This window comes from Schistocerca cancellata, chromosome 3, assembly GCF_023864275.1.
Source record: "Schistocerca cancellata isolate TAMUIC-IGC-003103 chromosome 3, iqSchCanc2.1, whole genome shotgun sequence".
Taxonomy (NCBI): Eukaryota; Metazoa; Arthropoda; class Insecta; order Orthoptera; family Acrididae; genus Schistocerca; species Schistocerca cancellata.
Genome location: NC_064628.1, coordinates 385,694,745 through 385,722,250, shown reverse-complemented (window position 1 = coordinate 385,722,250; position 27,506 = coordinate 385,694,745). Strand labels below are relative to the sequence as shown.

Here is a 27,506-nt window from a genome sequence, read left to right as displayed (position 1 = left end):
GTGAGACGACGCTTCATCCAGTCCCAAACATGCTCAATGGGGGACAGATCCGGAGATCTTGCTGGCCAGGGTAGTTGACTTACACCTTCTAGAGCACGTTGGGTGGCACGGGATACATGCGGACGTGCATTGTCCTGTTGGAACAGCAAGTTCCCTTGCCGGTCTACGAATAGTAGAACGATGGGTTCGATGACGATTTGGATGTACCGTGCACTATTCAGTGTCCCCTCGACGATCACCAGTGGTGTACGGCCAGTGTAGGAGATCGCTCCCCACACCATGATACCGGGTGTTGGCCCTGTGTGCCTCGGTCGTATGCAGTCCTGATTGTGGCGCTCACCTGCACGGCGCCAAACACGCATACGACCATCATTGGCACCAAGGCAGAAGCGACTCTCATCCTTGAAGACGACACGTCTCCATTCGTCCCTCCATTCACGCCTGTCGCGACACCACTGGAGGCGGGCTGCACGATGTTGGGGCGTGAGCGGAAGACGGCCTAACGGTGTGCGGGACCGTAGCCCAGCTTCATGGAGACGGTTGCGAATGGTCCTCGCCGATACCCCAGGAGCAACAGTGTCCCTAATTTGCTGGGAAGTGGCGGTGCGGTCCCCTACGGCACTGCGTAGGATCCTACGGTCTTGGCGTGCATCCGTGCGTCGCTGCGGTCCGGTCCCAGGTCGACGGGCACGTGCACCTGCCGCCGACCACTGGCGACAACATCGATGTACTGTGGAGACCTCACGCCCCACGTGTTAAGCGATTCGGCAGTACGTCCACCCGGCCTCCCGCATGCCCATTATACGCCCTCGCTCAAAGTCCGTCAACTGCACATACGGTTCACGTCCACGCTGTCGCGGCATGCTACCAGTGTTAAAGACTGCGATGGAGCTCCGTATGCCACGGCAAACTGGCTGACACTGACGGCGGCGGTGCACAAATGCTGCGCAGCTAGCGCCATTCGACGGCCAACTCCGCGGTACCTGGTGTGTCCGCTGTGCCGTGCGTGTGATCATTGCTTGTACAGCCCTCTCGCAGTGTCCGGAGCAAGTATGGTGGGTCTGACACACCGGTGTCAATGTGTTCTTTTTTCCATTTCCAGGAGTGTATATTTGCCCAATGAATACCCGTTTATCATCCACATTTCTTGTTGCTGTAGCAATTTAAATGGCCAGTAGTGTAGGTGTGAATACTCACCGCGCCAACGCCCTCCATGGCGTAGATGGTGGTGGTGAGGAAGACCGGTAGGGCGGTGACTGAGGAGGGCACGAGGCGGCGGTCCTCCAGCGGAGGCAGGTCGACGAACATGTAGTACAGGGTGACCGCGAAGCCAGTCACGATGCACAGGTTGGCGAGCATCGAGAAGGGCACCAGCGTCTCGAGGTGCCGCAGTTGGCCCTTCGCAAGCAGCAGAGGCGCCAGCATCACCGTGTAGATCCGGATGTCGAAGCGCGTCGCCTCAGACGTCGAGTGGTAGTCTCCGATCTGTACAATTACACACATACACAGTGACAACTGCGTACGGTACCGGGAACCGAACCTGGAAGCTTTGCCTTTCGCGGGAAAGTTCTCTACCGACTTAGCCACGCATTTTCCGTCAGGATATTTCTTCCTGCTTCCAGACTTACTTTGTGGGAATTACACAAGAATGGATACTGTAGAGAAGAGACTTGGCCACATCCTAGAGGAGAGTTTCCACAATGAACTTTATCTCTGTGAACGTGTAACATAACAATACGATTTCTTATGTCTCATACCTCTGACATTATACACTGCTTGCCAAGAAATGTGAAGCACCCAGGAAGGGGCAATGAAATAAAGTGAAACTTCATGGGTTGAGAGGGTATGTGGTGTTATTTCAGTGATTACAATATCGAGGCAACTTCGCAAAGAATTTGGCAATATGAGTCGCCTTATCAGTATGTCGTGGCATCCCCTATGACCTGGCAACATGCTCTGATTCGTTTGGGAATGGTGAGGTGGTAGAGAGCTGGTTGGGGAGCTAAAACGTACTGGAACCAGAAAACAAGGTATATTTTAGCAACAGTTTATTAAATAAGAATCAAAACCTTTGCAATTAGAAAAATACGCTAAGAATAAAATGATAGGAAACGAAGAATTCTGAAGTTCAAAAACTTGTAGTGATCAAAGCGTAACAAATAAAAAAAAAAAAGAAAAACAGAAAAGAAGTTGATCATGCCTGAAGAAGACCGATGCACTGAGTGTTCGATATAAACTTAAGTGTCTGTATAGGCAGTCATCCATTCTGCGAATAGAGACTCTCGACGACGTTTGCTATTTATCTACATTGATACAAGCAAGATATCGGCCCCAGGGACCCCAAGACTTTCGATAATGTTTTAACTTCTTTTCCGCGTGATATAGTTACAAATTCTCAATTTTCTGATTTTTTCCCCTTTACTTTTTCTGTGAAACCTTACAGCTTGCGAAATTTCATTATTGTACGTTATCGGGAAGTACTCTACATGTTTGAATTCATGAGTATCAAAGTATATGACATAAATAGCTATATCGTATTGTACTGCCAAGAGAGTACATACCTTAGTACGCGAAATAAATTTCAAATTGATACGTCTGAGTAATTCCTGAGTAAAAGGGGTCTTGACAGGCGAACGGAGAGATAGATATCTGATAACAAATAACAGAAGAAATACACTACGTGATCAAAAGAATCGGTACACCTGCCTGAAAATGACTCACAAGTTCGTGGAGCCTACCATCGATAATTCTGGAGTTCAGTATGGTGTTGGCCCACCCTTAGCCTTGATGACAGCTTCAACTCTCGCAGGCATACGTTCAGTCAGCTGCTGGAAGGTTTCTTGGGGAATGGCAGCCCATTTTTCACGGAGTGCTGCACTCAGTAGAGGTATCGATACCGGTCGGTGAGGCCTGACACACAAGCGAGGCGGCGTTTGGCATTTACCGGCGTCGTGTGTGGCTTATGAGCAGCCTTTCGACCATGAAATCCAAGTTTTCTCACCTCCCACCTAACTGTGATAGTACTTGCAGTGGATCCTGATAAATTTTGGAATTCCTATGTGCTGGTCTGGATAGATGTCTGCCTATTACACATTACGACCCTCTTCAACTGTCGGCAGGACCGCGCGACGTAGCCGCGTGGTCTAGGGCGTCTTGCCACGGCCCGCGCGGCTCCCCCCGTCGGAGGTTCGAATCCTCCCTCGGGCATGGGTGTGTCTCTTGTCCTCAGCGTAAGTTAAAGTTAGATTACGTAATCTGTAAGTTTAGGGACCGATGACCTCAGCAGTTTGGTCCTGTAAGACCATACCACAAATTTCCGAACTGTTGGCGGTCTCCGTCAGTCAAGAGACGAGGTCGGCATGTACGCTTTTGAGCTGTACGTGTCTCTTCACGTTTCCAGTTCACTACCACATCGGAAATTGTGGACCTAGGGATGCTTAGGAGTGTGGGTATGCCACTTACAGACGTATGATACAAGTGACACCCATTCACCTGATCACGTTCGAAGTCCGTGAGCTCCGCGGAGGGCCCCATTGTGTTCTCTCACGATGTCTAATGACTACTGAGGTCGCTGATATGGAGAACCTGGCAGTAGGTGGCAGCACAATGCACCTAAAATGAAAAACGTGTGTTTTTGGGATGTCCGGATACATTTTATCGCATAGTGTATTTTTTTCGTGAGATATAATTGCAAATTAACAATTCTTTGATATCTTGCTTTTTGTTGTGCTGTGAAACATTTGTTCTCGACGTATTTCGTGATTCCAGCTCAGCGAGAAATATCCTGTAAGTTTTGATGACAGAGTCAGGGAGTATCGAAATATTTAACAAATGGCCATATCTTGATTGCTTTGACATAAAAGCTTCACATTTTTACATAGTCAGGGAACCATAGGTCTCACTATTTGACATAAATTTCCACTTGATACGTCTTCCCATACGTGAGCAAAAGGGTTCTTAACTGTCAGACAGATAGACAGCCAGCAAAATGATACTATAAAGGTTTCGTTTTCACTGATCGAAGTACGGAACCCAGAAAACGGCTTAATGCAAAACTAAAAGTGTCTTCAACAGTCGCAATACGAATGAGTTTTAAATCAAGCTCAATTAAACCACATTCACTCAAGAGCAGCTGTTAAATTCGAGCAGTTTGATAAATTTAGCAAATGCTAAATCGAATTAGAGCTCAGTTAAAGGGATGTTTCATTGGTAAGCTAAGAAAGTTACAAATAGGTATGGTGCAATACAGTTCCATAGAGTTAACAAGTTAATGGTGCAAGGCAAGTATAAAATTATTCATAGCAACTTCACTAACAGCTCATCTCAAAGAAGTGAGTGGTAGCAGTAAGAAGACCAACAATAATTCCAGATTAGGAACGTAAATACTAAAACTAAAAGTGTAGCCAGAACAAATTGTTAAACTTCTCTTAGAAGAAATTTTAATAGCTTCGCAAAATATACACACATACTAAATTAACGACCAGCAGCCATGTAAGCGAAGTTCACAGTCAATGAAGATGCCTTATGAATTCTGTGCTGGCGTAAGCTGTCGCCAGCACACCAGTCGGCAAAGATGTAGCGCGAAGATGGGAAGCAGGCGCTGGATCAAGCGCGCCTATCACGAGAGAGGCCAGAGGCACACCTACAAGCCACACGCCGCCAACGCCTTCTCGACAGCCTGTACTTAGGCCGCCGCCACTGACCGGAGGGTCCAGTTTGGAGCCTGTCACTTTACTGGCAGAGCGGACTCAGTTCAGATCGCAGGTTATGACAGTACACAGCGACCAGCTTACAGTTTATAGCGGGACTAGCAGTGAGACTACAGTTTGTAATAGCAAGATTACCGATACTTTCTGCAAGAGGACTATTATGGATGAGTTTGAACCATGAACATGGACTCTGTTCAAGTTAAGTAGAAGCTTCATGTAAATAAAGAACCTTATTAATCCACATGTGCCTTTGTATTGTAGAAAGAGGATACTGCCCACCCATAAGAACATCCTCTCCCGTGCTTCCTTGCGGTACAAGACTCTACAGTGTCGACGAGGATTCTACGATTTCCCCAAAAATATAGTGAAAATAAAGAAAGTCCTCAAATAACTGTATAACATGTTCCTGGGGCACAGTGGCCATGCAAAACAGTAGCCTTAGGCGGCTATTCTTAGACATACGTACAGTTTTAAGGCGAGACGGAAGGCAAGGGCTTAAAAACTTCGATTTTTAGATTTTAGCATATTTGAAATGCCTGGTCTTTCCTGCGTGAAATAGTTTTTGTTCTATATAAGTACCAAAATTTTTTCGTGAGATACAATGGTTTCCTTGACGCTCTGTGCAATTCGGCATTTAAATGCCACGCCTTCCTTTTTGCGCCATGCAGAGATAATGCACAGCATTCTTTTACTCCTTGTATATTACTTCACGCTTCTATTGTTTTATCGCTTCAGTGTTTCCTACCCTTTATCTACTATCGATACTCGTTTTTCCGATCGTGTTTGTTATTGTTTTTTCGAGCGTTAATGGTTGTACTTAGTGAAGTCTGTTGTGAGTGAAGTAAGTGTTGATTTGTATTTTCTTTGGTTCCACATGATTTCATAAAAATGTCACGAGTAAAGAAATTCGCGCTTAAATTAAATTTGAGAGAAAATAAATACGTGAAGGTAAATGAGGTTAGTGGGTCAAAGGACCCAAGAACGTTAGACATAAAGAAAATCAGCACCTCAAGAAAGAACCTGCAGTGTCTTGTAAGGGATCCGTGATCCCACCAACATAGACGCTAGTATCCAACGCCCAGGTCGATAGTAGACAGGAGTCGATTGTCAAGTGCTGCAGGAGGCAGTGAGACTAGTGTCGAGTGCAGAGTAGTACTAGAGAGTGTTGAGTGAGCAGTAGTGTGGGAGAGACAGGCAAGAATGGTGGTCGAGTGAGTTGTAAACGGTAAAATTCACCAGAGTATGACGCGTGAGCACGTCCCCCTGATCGCCGTGGGGTTTACCCTCACTAATACCAATTCGCGAGTGATATGAAACACAAAGTGACAAGTGCCGAATTACATGTTTCGCGTCAACCGCGTCGGCCAGCAACAACCATGGATTGCAGTGAGGATTGTTGTGAATGTTAACCATCATCATTGCGTGTGACGAAGTACTGAAAATCAGCAATCAATAAAAAGATATAACCGTAATCAGACGTGTAAGGCAAAGGTAGCAACTGCCTCAGAATTTGTGTGTCAGTAAGAAATATATATCAGTTTGCACATGGCAACCTTTGTGGTCCTTAATAATAGACAAACTTTCGATAATGTCCACTACTCAATCTCAGAACAGCCGCACTCGGTTGAAATACCCCCTAAACCAGCAGAAAAACCCATAGCCTTTCTTCCATTAAGCACACAGTCATATAATCATAGTAATTAACTGTTTGGCGGCTACGATAAACTACACAAAACCCAATAACGAAATTAAACAGGGATGTTTCATCTTGGCTCCCGTGCAAAGGATCCGAACAATGATTTATTAAGCACCATTTTTGGTTTCAGTGGAATGACATTTGGGTCATTCCATGTTAAAGAGACTTCGTGCCAAAAAAATTAAATGGGCAATATTACAAATATAACCTTGAAAATGCAAAGTTAAAAGTACATTTGTTCACTGCAAAATAATCATGAATATGAAAAAATTAAATTTCTACCTTCAGTAAGTGTTTAAAGTCCACTACTCTATGGCACCACAGAGAGGTATGTTTTACGCTATTTCCAGATGAGTGTTGGTTGTGTTATCTATGGCTGATTGTTCTATTGTTGCAAAGAATATTGAAGTCAACATTGTTATAGCTCATAATAATTCGTTTTGTTGAGGTAAGCTAATTGCTTGTCTTTATTTTGTTAGTTTTATAATATGTATGCAGCTTGTAACACCCGTAACAAAAAAGATACAAAAGTTTAATTTGTAATCTAGTAAATTTGTTCTGTACAATACCTTTCTGTAAAAGTGAGGTTATGCACATGTTTTACAATATCATACCATTACATGGCATTTTGAAATCTTATTTAACACTCTTAGAGCTGTTACGGGTGTTACTAATTTTTGTTTTGGGTGTTACTTAACACATGCGTAACACCCGTAACTTGAATTGGAAGGTTTAATGACACCTTCATCTTTAGTAGGCCTAGGCCCTACATTTAAATTATAACCAAAGGATATTATTAAGAATGAAAAAAGTTTTTTAACTGTGTTTATTACATATGAAAACAGTTTTAAGCATGAGAACTAAAATTTTTATTCCTCTGCATACATTCCTCTAATTCCTCTAATTCACAGAACGAAGACTGTGTTTTTGGGTCATGCCAGGAATGACAAATTAAATTGAGCAAATTTATCCTAGAAGGCTTTGACTCAACTAAAAAGATTGTCTGGAAGCAATGGGAAGCAATGGGAAAATACCTGCATTATATAAAAGTTAATTAGGGCATTAACATGACTCAACTGACATTCTCCTAAAAAGTTAATTAAGCCCAAAATTCTTTAGATTACATATAGTTTATGTTTCCATTCTAACTTTTCCAAGAACAACAATATTGCTAACCTCAGTTTTAAATTTTATATAGACCCAGTAAACTGCTTATTGTGGCAAATTGTAGTCATTCATAAGAGCCTATGTTTAAAAATGTCTTTTACTTTTATCTCTCAGCACAGTGTTATGTTTATACACAAATAGGCCTACATTTTCAGGATTTCTGTCTTCGCAGACCATGGCACCAGTACCAGCAAGGGGAAGAGTGAAGAAGCACGGAGAAAAGATGAAAGAAAACCAAGAAAACAGAGAAGCTTACTTGAAGAAAGAACGAGAAAGAGACAAATTAAGAAGATTGCAGGTTAAAGAAAAATTGCAAAATAATCAACGTCTTAGAGATGAGAATCGAAGAAAAACAAGAGAGAGAGTGAGAGCATTCAGAGAAAAGAAAAAACTGGAAATGGCAAGATCAAAAGTTCCAAATGAATCTTCTCCTATTGGGACTTATAAGTGTAAACAGACATTTGGCAAAGCTGTGAAGAAAGTGTTGAAGGTACTTCCAAAAAGCCCCAGTAATAAATCTGCTGTTATTAAGAAGATAGTTTCCAATATAATTGGCTCTGAAACTTTCATATGTGATACAAAACATAACAGAACCCCAGTCATAAGTGAAGAGGAAAAACTAAAAATTCATGAGTTCTTCACTAGGGACAACATTAGCCGCCAAGCTCCTGGGTGTAAAGATGTTGTAACTGTATGGAAAAAGGGAGAATGTAAACAGAAATTCCAAAAGCGTCACTTACTTCTTACTGTTGGAGAGGTTTATGAGGAACTCAAAAAACTCCATCCAGATATTTCTGTAGGAAAGTCCACGTTTTATTCACTGCGACCACCTTTTGTTCTCCCATCATCATAGACACCACATAATGTATGTGTGTGTAAGTACCACTACAATTTCATAAGCATACTTGAGTCTTTGAGCAAAGCTGTTCCATCTGTTCCAAGCAATCACAAGGAATTATTGAACGAATTAAGCTGTAATTCACAGAACGAAGACTGTGTTTTTGGGTCATGCCAGGAATGACAAATTAAATTGAGCAAATTTATCCTAGAAGGCTTTGACTCAACTAAAAAGATTGTCTGGAAGCAATGGGAAAATGATGCGAAACGTCGTCCTTGTCTTAGTGAACATTCAGGGAGCTGCAATGATGCCTTAGCATCACTGGTTGACAAATTGCCTCAGTTTAAAAACATTGCTACGTGAAGATAACGCAGAGTGATTTCTTCCAAGGAAAGAAAAACAGCCTTGACGTTGAAGAATGTGTTCTTCAAATGGATTTTGCAGAGAATTATGCTCTAATTTCACAAGATAAGGTACAGAGTGCACACTGGGCGCATTCACAAGTAACTATTTGCACTTTCTGCATTTGGTTTGCAAACCATGAAGTCAGTCCTATGCAATCATCAGTAACGACCTTTCACACACAAAATATTCTGTGTGGACTTTTCTTAAAACTGTTATAATGGAGATTAAAAAAGCGTTTCCTAAAGTTAAAAGAGTTTTTATACTTTCTGACAACTGTGCTGGGCAGTTCAAAAATAAATATACTTTGTCCAATCTATGTTATTCTGAGAGAGACTTTGGATTGACAGTTGAGTGGAATTTTTTTGCCAGTTCACACGGTAAAGGAGCCATGGATGGCATTGGAGGTGCACTGAAGAGGAGTGTGTGGACAGCTGTTAGATCTAGGAAAGTTATTATTAACAACGCAATTGACCTTTATGACTACACTCTGAAGAATTTTTCTAAAATTAAGGTACTATGGGTTGATAAGACAACAGTGGAGCATAACATTCCTATTTTGGATGAAAAGTGGAAAAATTTACAAGCAATTCCTCAAATCCAGGGCTGCCATCACTTTTGGCCTTATAACACAACTGATCTGCTGGTTTCAAAAACAGCAGAGTCATTAATAACAAGGGTGTCAGTATTTATTAGTGAGGAAGTCAAAGTTAAAACATTACATGCAAAAAGATGCATAAACTTCTATGAAGTTTTCAGTTCTGATGATTCTGATCAGGAGATTGTTTCACTATCTGAATTACAAGACAATATTGGAAGTGCTTGTGAGTTAAGCCTAACTAATAAAATTGAAAAGTCTGATTTAAAATTTGGGTTATTTGTCTTGGTTGACATTCCAAGTGACAAAAAGAAGCCAACCCTATCCAAAATTCAATACCGTTACTTGGGAATCTGCCAGAGTGAGGTTGATGAAGAGGAGGATGTGCAAATAATGTTTCTGAAGTCAGTAGGAAAAAGTAAAACATTTTTTAAACTAGATGAAACTGATGTTTGTTTTGTGAAATTCAGTCAAGTACTATCTAAGGTAACAACACCAGAAATCAGACAACAAGGTAACCGTTTGTACTAAGAGTTCAATTTTGAGTTGGGTGTTGCTGAAAAAGGTTATTAAATGAAGTTTTTAAACATTTTTGTCATAAATTTATTAGGCCTACAAAATGAGATAAATGTTAAGTAAGTAACGATATTTTGGCCTAGTTGTACTATTAAATTGTAACAAAATTTTTTGTGTAATAAATAGCTTTGTCTTTCAAATATGTTTTCTTAAGTACATACTTTTATTCCAAATAAACTACAATACTTCTTTTCTTTTTATGCAATTGTAAGAGGTGGATTTATTCCTTCAAGAATCAAATCTGATACATCTATGCAACACCCGTAACATTTAATGTAACACCCGTAACAGCAAAAAAAATATATATATACTGAGTTATGATGGCCAGAAAAATAAAAATTTATATTCCAAAATAAAATTTGGGGCAATATCTCTTAACAGTTGTTTTACAAGAATAAAAGCTTCATCAAGTTTGCAGAAATTAGAGAATTCCCTAACTCATAACAGGAACCAGGTCTACTTTTGGTAACACCCATAACACTACTTTTTTGATTAATAACCAGGAGAACAATAAAACAATTCCAGTATCAACATTTCTAACATGAAATATAATGTAAGACTTAAAAGTTTTCAATATTAAATTCAATAAATATTTTTCCTTAAATTATTTTTCCTGATTTGAAGGTGTGTACATGTAACACCCGTAACTATGGAATTGCCCATTTGCAATTATCGGACAATTTCAGTGCAAGAGCAATCTGGTATTGTCGTTACCGTGACTAAAGTGAGAGTGTTTCAACTAGAAACATTTTAATGTAACGGATTTATGGTGAAATTAGAAATCGCTGGAACGAAGCACCTTATTTAGACAATACAGTGCAAAAGTGACTGAGAAACAGTAAACAATTATTTTTATGAGTTGAAGTGACAAAAGCAGTGTTAATAAACAATATATTGAAGTATGGACCCGAGAACCTGCGTGAATTGCTGTAAAATTCATACTCTAAGAGAAAGAGCGTTTGTGCATAATATCGGGTGAACCAGCCAAAATCCCGTTACGAAAATATCAGGAGAATGTTTTCAAGTGACTTTGTATCCGAAATTATCTTTTGAACGGTGTAAATCGCTCAATTTGATGTGGACCCATAAACTGTTACCGCATTTGCGAGTGTTTACTGGCGTAATTGTTGGATGACGTCACCCAGACACTGTGAGCGGCTAACCAAAACATCTGAAGCAGTGAAGAAGTTCCACACGCCGCGACAGCAAGGGTTTGGGTAGCGGAGATGTTCCACACTGACCAGAGACTACAGCGGAGCCAAGTGGCTGAAGTAGAAACAACGACGACGCGGAGTTCGACATCTAGTGGCATACCCCCGAAGTATACGACGCCTGCGCCATCTACCCGCCTATCAACGGAATACATGACCGCAGCTCCATCCCGTCGCCAATCACCGAACTACGAGACTGTGTCAGCGTAATTCGCCGCGGATGTAAACAGTGCACACTGCACCACACGAGCTACAACGACGCTTCGCCTGACAGCTGCCGCGCCGGAGGAGCCAACGCCAACACGACCATAGCGCGACTACAAATGTCAAAACATCGCGACTTCGACGAGCGTCGAGGGGTGAGTGAGGGCGATTTGCTGGCGCAAGACTAATTAATATTGCATTATCTTCAAAGTGCAGAAGGAACTTCAAATTAAATTTGACAATTGCAGAAATTATAAAAACATTATTTTTAAACATTTCTTTGCGAATTTGTCCTGAAGCATGGTATGCTAACAGGCGTGTATTTTCATGCTGTACAGTACAGAATAGTGTCTCATTTGCATTAGTATTGTAAATTACATGTTTATGTGTTCTCTAAGTTGTGTGTATGTTACTTCAAGATTTGTGTATAAATGTGGTCATTGATGTTTGATCTGGGTAGGCTTCAGTAATTTATGGTGTTCAATGGAGAGGTCTATTTTGCCAGTCTGCGTTAACCTAATACAGTGAAGGATTATTTCGTTATTAGCTAATTAGTAAGTGTTTGTGTTACTAGGAGGTTATTTTAATTTTATTTTATTTCTTTTTCTTGTCTGTGCACAGTGAATAGTTAGAAATGATCCTGAATTGAAAGAAAAGGTTGTGGAACAATGGATATAGTTCAGGAGGACAAGGATGAGTCAGGAATTGGTACTAGTGGAATGTCAGTGGGCAGCCCATTGGGTCATTCAACCGGTTACCCTGAGACACTGCTAAAACCAATTGTAAAGGAAATGAGTCTAGAGGATGGAGAATCACAGTCAACAATATTTAAAATACTCCAAGAAATCAACAAGCTTTTTGAGGTGATGTCCAAAGGAAAGAAAGAAATCACCATGCGTTTAGAAGAGATGTCCAAAGGAAAGAAAGAAGTCATCATGTGTTTAGAAGAGAAGTCCAAAGGAAATAAGGAAATCAACAAGCATTCAAAAGAGATGTCCGAAGGAAATGAAGAAATCACCAAGTGTATAGAAGAGATATCGAAAGGAAATAAAGAAATCAAGGAAGAAAACAAATAAATGCTAGACAGGCATCAGATAGAACCAATTGCAATCTCAAGGTATAGACTGGCCTCCAATCCGGCCAAACGATCAATGAATGAATTAAATCGTTTATATAGGACATACTGTCACAGGAAGCACGGGTCATGGAAGGAGTACCTGGGAGAATTTGAACATATCAGGAATCATCTCCCACATGACCCGATGGGATTTGCACCGTGTGAGATCTTACTTAACCAAGAACCTGATAGTGTGTATCGTGAGATATTGGATTATCCACCTGGAAATGAAGTAACATGGGAGAAAAAATTAGAATTAGTGGAACTGCGTATGAAAGAGAAAGCAAACAGGAGACAGGAGAGACATGATAATTTGGTAAAGCCAATAACGTATCGAGTTGGGGATCTAGTGCTAGTAAAAGTGCGCACCAAGTCGAAGAAAATAAATTCTGAGGTACATAAATTTAACCATGTTTATAAAGGACCATATAGGATCATAAGATTGATCATCCGAACACAGTTGAATTGGAATATGTGCAAACAAAAAGAGCTCATGGTAAAGAACATGTTGAGAATGTAAAAAGATACTATCCACGTAAAGATAAGGGCAACCCAGGTGATAGAGTAGAGTCAGAGTAGGTGTAGGGAGCCAGCAACTCTTTTGCTGGTCTACCAAGTGGCGACTGGTACACTCCCAGCTGGGTGAGACTTTATTTCTTATTGCAAGTTTCACTCCTCTACCACCTTTCTCTGTCCTTAGGTTAAGAAGTTAGTGAAGTAGTTAGGATTGGTAGTGGTCATCCAAGTCGTTCAGGCAGGAACCATCTAGCAGATTTATAGTTGACTTAAAACAAGGATAAGTAGTTACTGTTGATGTAGCATGTGAGAGGTCAAAGAATAAATAAGGTAAAAATCAGTTTAGTGTTAGTACATTACAAAATTAATAGTGCCAGAAGTAATAAAATGAGAAGCAGATAAGAAAGCCGATGTTTGCAATGTGTGGTGGGAAGCTAATTAGTCAAACAAGAGTTTATGTAATCTTATAGAGTTGGTTTATGAGGCATGAAAAGGTCAAGCAGTTGTAAGAGAATCGAAGTAATGTATCAGCTTGCAAATAGGAAGGCATATAGAGAAACAAATACATGATGAGATACTTGTTCGAATAAATGATGTGAAATATGATATACGGAGAGGCGAAAGATCCTGGAGTAGTATTTTTATGTAGTTATTGCAGCGAATATGGAGGATTGATGTAGGTTGAAGATATATATTTATTTGCAGTTGAAGTTGCTGTTAAGTTGAGGGAGTTATGTGTAATGAAGTGTATTGAGTAGGAGATGTTTGAAGTATTGAAGTATATGGAGGATTGATGTAGGTTGAAGATGTATATTTATTTGCAGTTGAAGTTTCTGTTAAGTTGAGCGAGTTATGTGTAATGAAGCGTATTGAGTATGAGATGTTTGAAGTACTGAAGTATGGCATTTAGCACATGAGCAATATCTGTTTGCAAGTTGTTTGTAGGTATACATGTTGATCTGAGGTATGCTGATAAAACAGAAAGTGTAACTTATGAGTAATGAGTAATTCATGTATCCCGTTAGCTATCAGAGTCAAGTATGGTTGTACATACATCTAGCTTTAGAAGCAGAATTCTGGCACTGTGTATGAATAGTAAATATTCATATGTCAGATTTGAATTAATGTCAGTATAATAGGAGATATTGTACCTCTCATCTAACCTTTAGTGATAACAATTCAGATATGGTAGTAATGTTTGGCAAAATGAAATGATCAGTAGTTTAAAATATTTCATTGGATGACCACATTAGTTATAGTGATGCAAATAGTTACGTAAGACATACATAGTGCAATAATGGAGCATTTAATATTATTGAATCAATTTGTAGAGGTATGAGGGATTGTAAAATAATTGCATAAGTCAAGGTGTAAATGCTCTATTTTGTATTGATATTCAATTTCGCTTGTGTTAAGGACTCAAATGAATAAGTCGTGAATTTCTTCCTTAACTTTAATGTGTGTTGACCAAGTGAGTTATAAGTTAGAGTGATAGTAGTATGGACTGCACGAACCCTGCTGAAAGGACAGCGTACCAGAGTGGTAGCTGGCATTCACCTAATTTGTTTTTTGTCTTTGCTGTAGCAAGTTATAACAAATATGTAGTTAATGGCTCGTACATACCTTTGAAAGTGAAGATTCTTGGTAATAGAATGTAAGACAAAGTTTTATAAAAATATCTACCATGCTATGTTAATTAAGATATATTGATATTGTATAATGTTTCTGTAGGGGCAGTTTGCTACTGGAGTCAGTAGGGTATTATTTGTGATACGATGTAATTTTCAGTATTTGAACCAGAACTTATGTTCCTCATTTTCATTTATATATTATGTGATAATTTTTTCCTATTATTCTTTTTCGCCTACGGCTACAAAGAAGGTTTTTAGGGCGGGGATGTAAGAGATCCGTGATCCCACAAACATAGATGCTAGTATCCAACGCCCAGGTCGATAGTAGACAGGAGTCTATTGTCAAGTGCTGCAGGAGGCAGTGAGACTAGTGTCGAGTGCAGAGTAGTACTAGAGAGTGTTGAGTGAGCAGTAGTGTGGGAGAGACAGGCAAGAATGGTGGTCGAGTGAGTTGTAAACGGTAAAATTCACCAGAGTATGACGAGTGAGCACGTCCCCCTGATCGCCGTGGGGTTGACCCTCACTAATACTGATTCGCGAGTGATATGAAACACAAAGTGACAAGTGCCGAATTACATGTTTCGCGTCAACCGCGTCGGCCAGCAACAACCATGGTTTGCAGTGAGGATTGTTGTGAATGTTAACCATCATCATTGCGTGTGACGAAGTACTGAAAATCAGCAATCAATAAAAAGATATAACCGTAATCAGACGTGTAAGGCAAAGGTAGCAGCTGCCTCAGAATTTGTGTGTCAGTAAGAAATATATATCAGTTTGCACATGGCAAGCTTTGTGGTCCTTAATAATAGACAAACTTTCGATCATGTCCACTACTTAATCTCAGAACAGCCGCACTCGGTTGAAATACCCCCGAAACCAGCAGAAAAACCGATAGCCTTTCTTCCATTAAGCACACGGTCATATAATCATAATAATTAACTGTTTGGCAGCTACGATAAATTACACCAAACACAATAACAAAATTAAACGGGGGTGTTTCAGTCTTCACGGCATTTCCTTCCAGTCAGCTCATGGAGATGAACATTCGTTTGGAAATATTACAGTGAACCTTAGCATGCTCTGTGACTTCATTTCCAAAAATTATGTGTGCTGAATATGTGGTGGTGACGTATCTTTGGGTGAGAATCAGCGTCTTCATGAACGGATTGTGTCAAACCTGACACTGAGTTGTACAAAATGTTGTGCAGTAGCTGCAACACCGACATCAAAAATGGCAAATAATAATTTATATGAGCACAACATAATGCTAGTTTGTGGTCTCAGATCTATTGGTAAAGGCATGGAGGCAGGCAAACTCTTATGTGCATTACATGACATTCCAAATCCTCCTGCAAAATATATGACTTACAATAATGTTATTGGTACTGCTGCTGCTGAAGTTTGTAACATCTCAATGAAGGAAGCAGCTGAAGAAGCGCTCAAGGAAAGCGATGGCAGTGAAAGTGGTGATATTTTTGCATGTCTTAATGGCAGCTGGCAGAAACGTGGGCACACATCACTAAATGGTGTCATGACAGCTACATCATTTGATACTAGCAAGGTAATTGATGTAGAGATTCTAAGCAAGTACTGTAAAACTTGTGGCAGAGGAACTGTCAGATGAATTATACTGGTCCAAGTGGTAGGATGGAAGCAGCAAGAGTTCTCAGGATTTTTAATCGTTTAGTGGCAAATAGAGGTGTCAGATACACACAGTATTTAGGGGATGGTGATGGCAAGGCCTATGACTGGGTATGTGCAGAACAACCCTTTGGCCCTAATGTCACAATTTCTAAATTAGAATGCATTGGACATGTCCAGAAGAGAACAGGGTCCAGGTTGAGAAGATTATTGAAAGAAAAGTCAAAAATAGTATTGGAAGATGGTAAGAAGATAGGTGGTATAGGTCACCTGAGAAATGTTGAAATAGATTACAGAATTATTGTGGCTTAGCCATAAGAAGAAATGTAGGGAATTTAGAAATCATGAGAAAAGTTGCATGGGCTATCTTTTGCCATAAGCTTTCCACAAATGAAAATCCAGTGCACGGTCTTTGCCCAAATGATCCTGAAACTTGGTGCAAGTACAGGAGAAGTTCCAGATATGACCACAAACATTCTTTATCTGCATCAGTAATGAATGAAATGAAACCCATATTTAGAGGCCTTTGTAAAGATACGTTATTGAAGAAATGTCTTCATGGGAAAACCCAAAATTTAAATGCATGAGTGACTTCTATCATTTGGAACCACTTACCGCAAACTGTATTTGTTCAGCTTACAACCCTCAATGGCAACGGCCTTGCCACACTGGATACACCGGTTCCCGTCAGATCACCAAAGTTAAGTGCTGTCGGGCGTGGCTGGCACTTGGATGGGTGACCTTATGGGCCGCCATGCGCTGTTGCCATTTTTAGAGGTGCACTCAGCCTCGTGGTGCCAATTCAGTAGCTATTCGACTGAATAGTAGCAGCTCCGGTCCAAGAAAACCATCATAAAGACAGGGAGAGTGGTGTGTTGACCACACGCCACTCCTATCCGCATCCTCATCTGAGGATGACACGGCGGTCGGATGGTCCCGATGGGCCACTTGTGGCCTAGTGACGGAATGCTTTTCACAACCCTCAATTTGGTGTTTATGATGCTACTTTATGCTTCAATGATGATGTAATTAGAAAACTTCATGTTTTGGAATTATTGGGCATAAAATCTAGTGGAAAAACTGCAAAATCCTTGGTGCAAATAGTTAAAGAGAGAATCTGCGAAGCAGATATTGCTAATTTAAAATGCACAACAGAAGCCAGACAGAAAAGAAGAGGGACCAAGAGAAGAAAAGAAGATCAATATGATTCAGATGATGCTCAGCATGGTGCAGGAAAATATTAATGGTAAGTAATTCTCATCAATAACTTTACCACAATTGCAACGTTATTTTTCTCAAAACTACATTTTTTTTTACTTGCAGGTACCATTATTTGATAAACGAATGGGGTTAGAAGCCCGCCCAGTTGGCCGTGCAGTCTAACATACGGCTTTCCGGGTGTGGGAAGGAGCGCCTGGTCCCCAGCCGCTATCCGGCTGATTTGTGTCGAGGTCCGGTGAACCAGCCAGTCTGTGGATGGTTTTTAGGCGGTTTTCCATCTGCCTCGGCGAATGCGGGCTGGTTCCCCTTATTCCACCTCAGTTACACTATGTCTGCGATTGCTGCACAAACAAGGTCTTCACGTACACGTACACCAACATTAATCTACCACGCAAACATAAGGGTTACACTTGTCTAGTGTGAGATGTTCCCTGGGATGGAGGGGGGGGGGGTCCACTGGGGGCCGAACTGCACAATAACCTTGGGTTCGGTGTGGGGCAGCGGAGGGGTGAAGTGGGCAGCAGTAGTCATCGTGGGGTTCCGGACCACTGCGGTGGGGACAGAGCCTATCCATCGTTTCTAGGTACCCGGTTAACATACAATACAATACAATGGGGTTAGAAACATGAAATTTAGTCAATTTGTACTGCAAAGGGTAATAAGTTATTACAAGTAAATTGAGAAACACCAAACAATCAGAAACTGTTTTGTAATAATTAATGTACAAAAAAGTTAAATTTTACTAGTGAAAGAATAAAAAATTTTTTCTTCTAAACCATGAGAGGTATTATGTTAATTTTACTTGTAAACTGAGGCATATATGTTATATACATACAGTAAAAATTTCATTATCACTTATAGTTTCTTAAAAAGTGTACCTATTCAAACGGTAAAATAGCATTCGCAGAATAGTGATAAAAATTGCCTTCCATCTCCCCTTAAAGACGCTTTCCAAACAAGCCACATATAAACTAAATAGTTAGACGAACGCTAAACCTAAGAAACAGCATACAACGGCAGTAGCCACTCAAACAGGCAGAGGGCAGACCCATTGGGCAGCATGACAAAATTAACAATTAATCAAAATTAAAAATGAATGGGAAGTAGTATGGATTTAACAAACTCAGCTGGCCAGTTGTCTTATCGAAATAGATCTCTTTTTACCGACATATTACGAAATAAACTGATCCACCAGAACACCATGACCATCCCCCTAATAGCGGGTATGGCCACCTGTGGCGCAGATAACAATGGTTATGCATCATGGCATGGAACCAATGAGGTCTTGCTAGGTCATCGGAGGCAGTTGGCACCACATCTGCAAACACACACAAGTCACCTAATTCCTGTAAATTCTGGGAGGGAGGCGACGAGCTCCGACATCATGATCAATCATATCATCCCAGATGTGTCCGATCGGATCCAGATCTGGTGAGTTGGGGAACCAGCACATCAATTGGAACTCGCCACTAAGATCCTCGAACCCCTCCATCACACTCCTGGCCTTGTAAAATGGCACATTATCTTACTGAAAAATGCCGCTGCCCTCGGGAAACACAATAGTCATGAAGGGGTGTACGTGCTCTGCAACCAGAGTATGATACTCCTTGGTCGTCATGATGCCTCGCACGAGTTCCACTGGACCCATGGATTCCCATGTGAATGTTCCCCAGAGCATAGTGGAGCAGCCACCAACTTGTGCCCATCCCGCAGTGAAGGTGTCAAGGAGCTGTTCCCTTAAAGACGACGGATTCGCGCCCTCCCATTGACGTGATGAAGAAGGAATCGGGATTCATTGGATCATGCAGCGCTATGACACTGCACTAATGTCCGGTGCCGATGGTCACATGCCGCTTTCAGTCGTAATTGACCATGTCATGGTGTTAACATTGCGCCATGAACTGCTCGTCGGCTGTGGAGGCCCATCATTAAGAGCGTTCGCTGCACTGTGTGTTCTGACACACTTGTACTGTGCCAAGCATTAGAGTATGGTGTTAGTTCCGCCACAGTTCGTCTCCTGCCCTGTTTTACCAGCCTGCCCAGCCTAAGACAACCAACATCTGTAGCAGGGAGGGGGCGGGGGGGACCAACCTCACGACGTCTGGGCGTGGTTTAATCTTAGTTCCGCCAAGTGTTGAAGACACAGCTAGTGCAGTTTCCGAAATGCTCATGCCGAGTGTCTGATCCATCACAATCTGCCCTCGATGAAACACAGACAAAAAGCGCGCCTTCCCCATTCTTCGCATGGACACTGCGCTTGCTGATACTACATGCACCGTGTATGTGTCTGACTAACAGTCATTCCTGGCCAATAGACGCACCTATCGCCTTGACGGGTTTATATCGATAACAGGTAGACGGTCATAATGTCCTGGCTGATCAGTGTATCATTGGTGAGTGTAGATCCCTGACAACAAAGCATTAAGCACGTATAGCACTGAAGCGCCAAAGAAACTGGTGTAGGCATGCGTATTCAAATTCAGAGATATGTAAGCAGGCAGAATAAAGCTCTGCGGTCTGCAACACCTATGTAAGACAACTAGTGTCTGGCGCAGTTGATAAATAGGTTACTGCTGCCACAATGGCAGGTTATTAAGACTGAAGTGAGTTTGAACGTGGTGTTATAGTCGGTACACGAGCCATGGGACTGAGAATCTCGGAGATAGCCATGAAGTGGGAATTTTCCAGTACGATCGTTTCACGACTGTACCGTGAATATCAGGAATCCGCTAAAACATCAAATCTCCGACATCGCTGCGGCCGGAAAAAGATCCTTCAAGAACGGGACCAACGACCAGTGAAGATAATCGTGCAACGTGATAGAAGTGCTACCCTTCTGCAAATTTCAGCTGATATCAACGGTCGGCCATCAAAAAGTGTCAGCGTGCCTACCATTCAACGAAACATCATCGGTACGGCTTTCGGGGCCAAAGACCCACTCGTGTACCCTTGATGACTGCACGACACAAAGCTTCACGCCTCGCTTGGCCCATCAACACCGACATTGAACTGTTGATGACTGGACACATGTTGCCTGGTCAGTCGAGTCTCGTTTCAAATTGTATTGAGCGGATGGACGTGTACGGGTATGTAGACAATCTTATGAGTCCATGTACCCTGCATTCCAGCAGAGGACTGTTCAAACCGGCGGAGGCTCTGTAATGGTGTGCGGCGTGTGCAGCTGGAATGATATGGCACCCCTGATACGACTAGATACGACTCTGACAGGTGACACGTACTTATGCACCCTGTCTGAATACTTGCATCGATTCATGTCCATTGTGAATTCCAGAATTACTACAGAGTGGCTCCAGGAACACTCTTCTGAGATTAAACACTTCCGCTGGCCACCAGACTGCCCATATATCAACATTATAGAGCACATGTGGAATGCCTTGCAACGTGGTGTTCAGAAGAGATCTCCGCCCCCTCGTACTCACACGGAATTATGGGCAGCCCTGCAGGATTCAGGGTGCCAGTTCGCTGGAGCACTAATTCAGACATTCGAGTCCATGCCACGTCGTGTTGCGACACTTGGCGTTTTCGCGATGGCTCTACACGATGTTTGGAAGGTGTACCAATTTCTTCGGCTCTTTAGTGTAGAATCCACCACTACTCAGTTTTAGAAGCAATACGTAAAATAAATTTAACAATCACTGAACGTTCTACCAATACATATTCAATAAACACTATTTTCACAAAACCTGGTAGTCAAGGAAGGCAGAATTTGGTTACGATTGTTGACGGGGCCGTAATCTGTTATAATTGGTTCGTTTTTGCAATTACACACATTTATTTTAAAACGATAATTCCAGACTCAGCAATAAATAAAGATATCACACGTTATTAATGAAAGAATAAACAACTGTGTAATCAATAGTGCTTTCAGTGAGTTATAATTTACCAAATGAACATAAAATACGGACACAGCAAATAATGTTTAAAAAACAAGCCAATGTGATTCCAATTAGAATCTTGAGGGAAGTAACCACAGTCACAGCTGAAGGCCTTTAACGCCAAGAACGGCAATTACAAAAAAAAATTTAACAAACATACTGCATAACAGCAATGCAATAGCTAAGGTTAATTTAAAAAGACGGGCAACTGATCACCAAACAGGTGAGATAAAACGATGGTAAACTTGGTAGCATAATCATTTAAACCTGCTGTAACGCCAAGAATGGCAATTATACAAAAAAATCTAGAAACATACATAAAACAGCAAACACAATAATAAAACACAAGGGCCAGTCACAGACGGTGGACCAGGAATCGACCTCTGACTAGGTCCCGCAAAAAAACACTTTCGCGTGCGATAAGATAGGCAGCCAAGAGTTGCATTCACTTCGCAAGATGGCAGTCTAACGAGTGACTAATGATAATCTTGCTGAGGCTAGCTGACGTCCCATAAACCAAATGCAAAGATGTAAAAATACTCCAAAGTCGGAACAAGCAGCCTGGACTCTGTCCACAGAATACTGTGCTTAGGGCGCTCAGAACCAGAAAGGAATCACTACCAACAGAGTAGAAGAATCGCCAACCAACCTACAATCAAGAAAGCTGTCAAAGCTAAACGCCTGACTGGACAGCAGCAGCAAGGCGAGGAAACGTACACTGCCGTTACATACACTAACCCCCAGGACAGGTAACTGGGGCGTTAGAGACCACGAGGCAGGAAAAATACCGCTGGTTGAACTTAACAAATAGTAACAAACTGAATGCAATAAATAGTAATTAGAAGTCCAGGAAAGCTAATCATATCCGCCTTCGCCAAGCACTCCACTCTCTGCTCTTCACCTTGGCAACACTACGAGCAGCAACACGAACCCAAGTCACTGGAGAATTGCAAGATCTCACAATGATGGAAGTTTCTTTACTTGAATCCAAATGCATTCAAAGTCTGCAGGATCCGGTTTGCGACGAGGTCGTGCACCCTAGTGAACACAGCACTTCCATCCGGCAGTCCATGCATGCCGCCAGCGGTCCCGGCGTGCTCTGGCACTGCGCGTACCTGTCTCCTCCTGAGTCACCAAAAGAATTGCACGCAGACACGACCCGGAAGAACAACGGCCTCGCCCCAAAGATAGGGCTACAGTTACTACATATCGATAACCGCCGCTGCTGCCACTAGCGGACAGGCAACGCTTGCGAAACCAACTGGCGCCAGTCAACACGAGAAGAAGGCAAACAACCGCAGCCATGTCAGCTTAACGATAAGGTCTGGCCTCCAACAGAGGACGGAAACCTACAACAGCACCAATGCGAGCCGAAGCATGGCTGACGCAATACACTAGATAACATGTGAAGCAAGCAACGTATAGGTAATCTAAATGGTAGGTGCCTAACAAAATACAAAATATCCCCAAAAACACTGGCAAACATGAGACAAAAGAACAGCGCAAGTAATCTGCAAACAATATGACAGGAAGCGCGTTGTATGCACATCGCAAGCCAGCCACTCTTTTCAGTAACGTAGTGAATGAATCAGAAATAGCCACAGTCGATACCAAAACACCAAAGAAGACCTTTGTGTCACAACACCCGACCAGAGTAATGACGTAAATATCAAATAGACGTGGGAAACAGGATGCTGCAACAGACCACAAATGTTAGGCGACAGCCATGTTCAAAGTAGGCGTTGTGACGCCGATAACACAGCCATGGTGAGGCTGCCGCTTTCCAGCAATGTTCGACCAACGTGGAGCGCCCACACTTCCCCAGTCAACACGCACCTCCAACTGCCACTGCTGTGGGCTGGTCCGCCCTACAGCCAGCTGAGAACGGGCTTGTCTCCCGTCCACTGCTATTGACTCGTGCACTCTTGCTGCGAAGAGTCCATTGGTCTCCCAGCAACGGGCCAGACGCATGACTACAGTAGAGACTATCAGTACTAGTCCTAAAGCCATTATTTCTTCTCCTGAGAGACGCTTGCCCACAGTTGTTGTAATTGTTCGTTGATATCCTGGACTGGGACGGAGCTGACGTCTGACTTTCTACTGGCGGTAGATCTTGGAATCCTGCTAGCCCACGATTACCACAACATTACGGAAATAGTTCATAGAGACACGTGCTACGTGTAGAGGAGCATTGTCCAGTTGAAAAATGGCACCACGAAACTGTTGCATGAGAGGTGACACATCACGACACGGGATTTTTGGTACTGCTGTGCCGTCAGCCTTCTGCCAGTTACTACCAGCTGAGACCTGAAGCCATATCGCTGGCTATCCACACTATGACGACAAGAGTAACGCTGCTGTGTCTCTCCAAGACGTTGGAATAATGCGCCGTACTCCCGAGGATGGTCATTCGGGGTATATCTACATGGATACTCTGCAAATCATATTTAAGTGCCTGGCAGAGGGTTCATCGAACCACCTTCACAATTCTCTATTATTCCAATCTCGTATAGCGCGCGGAGAGAACGAACACCTATGTCTTTCCGTACGAACTCTGATTTCCCTTATTTTATCATGGTGATCGTTTCTCCATATGTAGATCGGCGTCAACAAAATATTTCGCATTTGGAGGAGAATGTTGGTAATTGTAATTTCGTGAGAAGATTGTTCCGCGACGAAAAACTCCTTTGTTTTAATAACGTCCTTCCCAAATCCTGTATTGCTTCAGTGACACTCTCTCCCCTATTTCCCGATAATACAAAACGAGCTGCCCTTCTTTTAACTTTTTCGATGGGCTCCGTAAATCCCATATGGTAACGATCCCACACCGCGCAGCAGTATTCTAAAAGAGGACGGACAAGCGTAGTGTAGGAAGCCTCCATAGTAGATCTGTTACATTTTCTAAGTGTCCTATCAATAAAACGCAGTCTTTGGTTAGCCTTCCCCACAACATTTTCTACGTGTTCCTTACAATTTAAGTGTTCGTAATTGTAATACCTAGGTATTTAGTTGAAATTACGGCTTTAGATTAGACTGATTTATGGTGTAACCGAAGTTTAACAGATTCCTTTTAGCACTCACGTGGTTGACCTCACACTTTTCTTTATTTAGGGTCAATTGCCAATTTTAGCACCATACAGATATCTTTTCTAAATCGTTTTGCAATTTATTTTGACCTTCTCATGACTTTAGTAGTCGACAAACGGCGTTATCTGCAAACAATCTAAGACGGCTGCTCCGATTGTCTCCCAAATCGTTTTTGTAGATAAGGAACAGCGAAGGGCCTATAACGCCACCTTGGGGAACGCCAGAAAGTGAAGCGCCGAAACTATCAGCTACAAAATAAATAAAATCATAAGGACGGCTGTAGGCGTTTCATTTTCCACAATACTCCCTTTTGGTTGCAGATGTGGTCGACCAGAACCTTGACTATGTGTATGGCCACCATCACGTTCCCGTGTAGTCAAACACTGAGCCACTGTCGCATCCAAACGCCCCACAAACCCAGATATTTCACGATTTGACCAGCCGACGGAACAGAGTCCCAAAATGAGATCTGTGAGTTGACTTAAAACTTCCTTGAACTTGGGGCGTTTGCCTTTCTCGAGCCAGTGCTGTACTGGCGAAAGAAAAGTTGTGAGGCTGTGTCGTGAGTCGTGCTTGGGCAGTTCAGTGCATAGATCACTTTCCCGCGTAAGACAGGAGTCCCCAGTGCGAATCTCCTTCCGGCACACAGCTTTAAATCTGCCAGAAAGTTTAAAATCTGAACACAATCCGCTGCAGAGTGAAAATTGATTCTGGAAACAATGTCTAAGGTTGTGCCTACATCATGTCTCCACCTTATCACTTTTCAAGTAGTGCAGGAGAACCGCCGTGAAGTTTGGAAACCAGAACTACAAGTACTGTCAAAGGAAAGGCTGTGATGGCAGGTCGCGATTTGTGCTCGGATATCTCAGCTGGTGAAGCATTTTGTCGTAAGAGGAAAAGGTGCCGGATTCGAGACCTTTACTGGCACACGCAGTTTCATTCTGACACAAAGTTTCAAATCTGTGCACAAACCACAGCATAGCGAAAATTAGTTTTGGAAATACCTATACACAATACATATACACTTTTCCCTAAAATCTACGGTGGCTGTCGACTATGATACCTAAATCACCGTAGAGCATTTGAATTGTAGCAGTTGCTTCGTTAAATAGATCAGTTCAAAATATTAGGAAAGGTATTTGGCAAGGTCCGTTAGGTGTCTTTACAGTGTGAAAAGCAGTGCAAATCTCTTACTCGCACTAGAAACTATTGCCGAGGAAGTGGCTCAGTTCGCCTGATAGCCGTGTCCCATCCACGAACGACCCAGGAACATACGGGAAAAATGTACTGGTAGAGTAAATACTCTCCGCCCCTCACCTCTACGGCGGCTCAGAGAGTACAGCCGGCAAACACATCCCATTCCCAAGGCTGGATTTTCTCGCAGGCGATCGAGTGTTGGCAAGCAGATACTCACCTGCTTGAGTGTGGCAGCGATGAAGATGGTGAAGATGGTGATGCCGCTGTAGTACGTGGCCACCAGCCCAGCGTTCACGAACCACCTGCAAAAGCAACGCAGCCGCTCTCACTAACCAACTGCCACTGTGGACTGGCACCCACCGCAAAGCAAATCACAGCGTACTGAATCAGATACTGCACTTACATACGTACTATAGGGTGGGACAAATAATAGTGGCCCGGAGCACAGATTTCCAGGATAGTAAGAAACACAGCAAAGGAAAGAAAATATAATGCTAACATAACTATAGCAGATGTTTGAAGCTACCACCATTCATCTCTTGCCACTTTTACACCCTGGTCAACGAGTCGCTGAAGGCGGATAGATGCTGTACTGCTGGAATTGCTGCAACTTCAGCCTAAACGTTCTGCTGCAGTTCTTGAAGACTACTAGTGTTGTTGCGATACACCTTGGACTTGAGGGCTGCCCACACAAAGTGGCATATCAGGTGACAACTGTGACCACCCAGGGCAGCGACCAGACTGACCTAACAACTCTGTCAGGCTTGAAGATTATGTAAATGTACTCCAAGGTTCGGCCGGCTCTATGGGCAGTTGCTCCATCCTGCTGTAAGTAACTGTAGGTCTTTTCCTCCTCCGTTAATGCTGCCACAAGTGGTTTCAAAATGATGGATATGAAACGCTCCGAACCCCCGGGTCACTTTCATTTCCTCCAATCAGTATATCACGCCTCTTCTTTTTAAGTAGGGGATATACGATGTGTGGCTAAAACATAACCGAACTTCTGTTTTAGCAGACAAAGAGCGTGGGCCTCAAGGTCAATGGGAGTCACTGACATCTCCACTCTCCATTTCCTATTCACCTACCATCGCTGAGTTCAAAATGGTTCAAATGGCTATGAGGACTGAGGTCATCAGTCCGCTAGAACTTAGAACTACTTAAACCTAACTAACCTAAGGACATCACACACATTCATGCCCGAGGCAGGATTCGAACCTGCGACCGCAGGAGCAGCGCGGTTCCGGACTGAAGCGCCTAGAACAGATCGGCTACAGCGCTCAGTCTGGGTATGGCCTTCATTTCTGTCATACCGTGTATCTGCAGCCCGTAGAAATAAAGTTGTTGTGTTGAAGGGGCAACGGATGAATGTGAAATTTTAGTGAAACTCGGAATATCCAGCACACTGGCCCATTCTCTGTTGAAACAAGTCTACTGTGATGAGTTTCTTTCACACTCTCAAACTTTAGAGTGGTTCAAGCGATTCAAAGTGGGACGAGAAGAGATTAAAGTTGATTCACGGGTAGGGAGACCATCAACATCAATAACGGACGAAAACATTGAAAAATGATGGTTTGCTGAATTGGAGGAGGGGACCAAACACCGATGTCATCGGTCCCATTGGATTAGGGAAGGATGGGGAAGGAAGTCGGCCGTGCCCTTTCAAAGAAACCATTCCGGCATTTACCTGAAGCGATTTAGGGAAATCACGGAAAACCTACATCAGGCTAGGCGAAAGCGGGATTGGACTGTCGTCCTCCCAAATGCGAGTCCAGTGTGCTAATCACTGCGCCACCTCGCTC

General features: G+C 42.5%; 1 protein-coding gene and 1 pseudogene across 1 annotated transcript in view; one reads left to right on the top strand and one right to left on the bottom strand.

The window, feature by feature from the left end:
• LOC126175093 (proton-coupled amino acid transporter-like protein CG1139) overlaps positions 1-27,506 on the bottom strand; it is a 153,966-nt gene that overhangs the window by 13,830 nt on the left and 112,630 nt on the right. Inside the window, exons 6-7 of the mRNA XM_049921634.1 lie at positions 25,925-26,009; positions 1,198-1,485 (exon numbers count right to left, since the gene is read on the bottom strand). Coding sequence (XP_049777591.1) covers positions 1,198-1,485; positions 25,925-26,009 — 373 coding nt within the window. The remainder of the gene's footprint in view (positions 1-1,197; positions 1,486-25,924; positions 26,010-27,506) is intronic.
• Positions 16,957-17,074, top strand: LOC126177458 (5S ribosomal RNA; annotated as a pseudogene).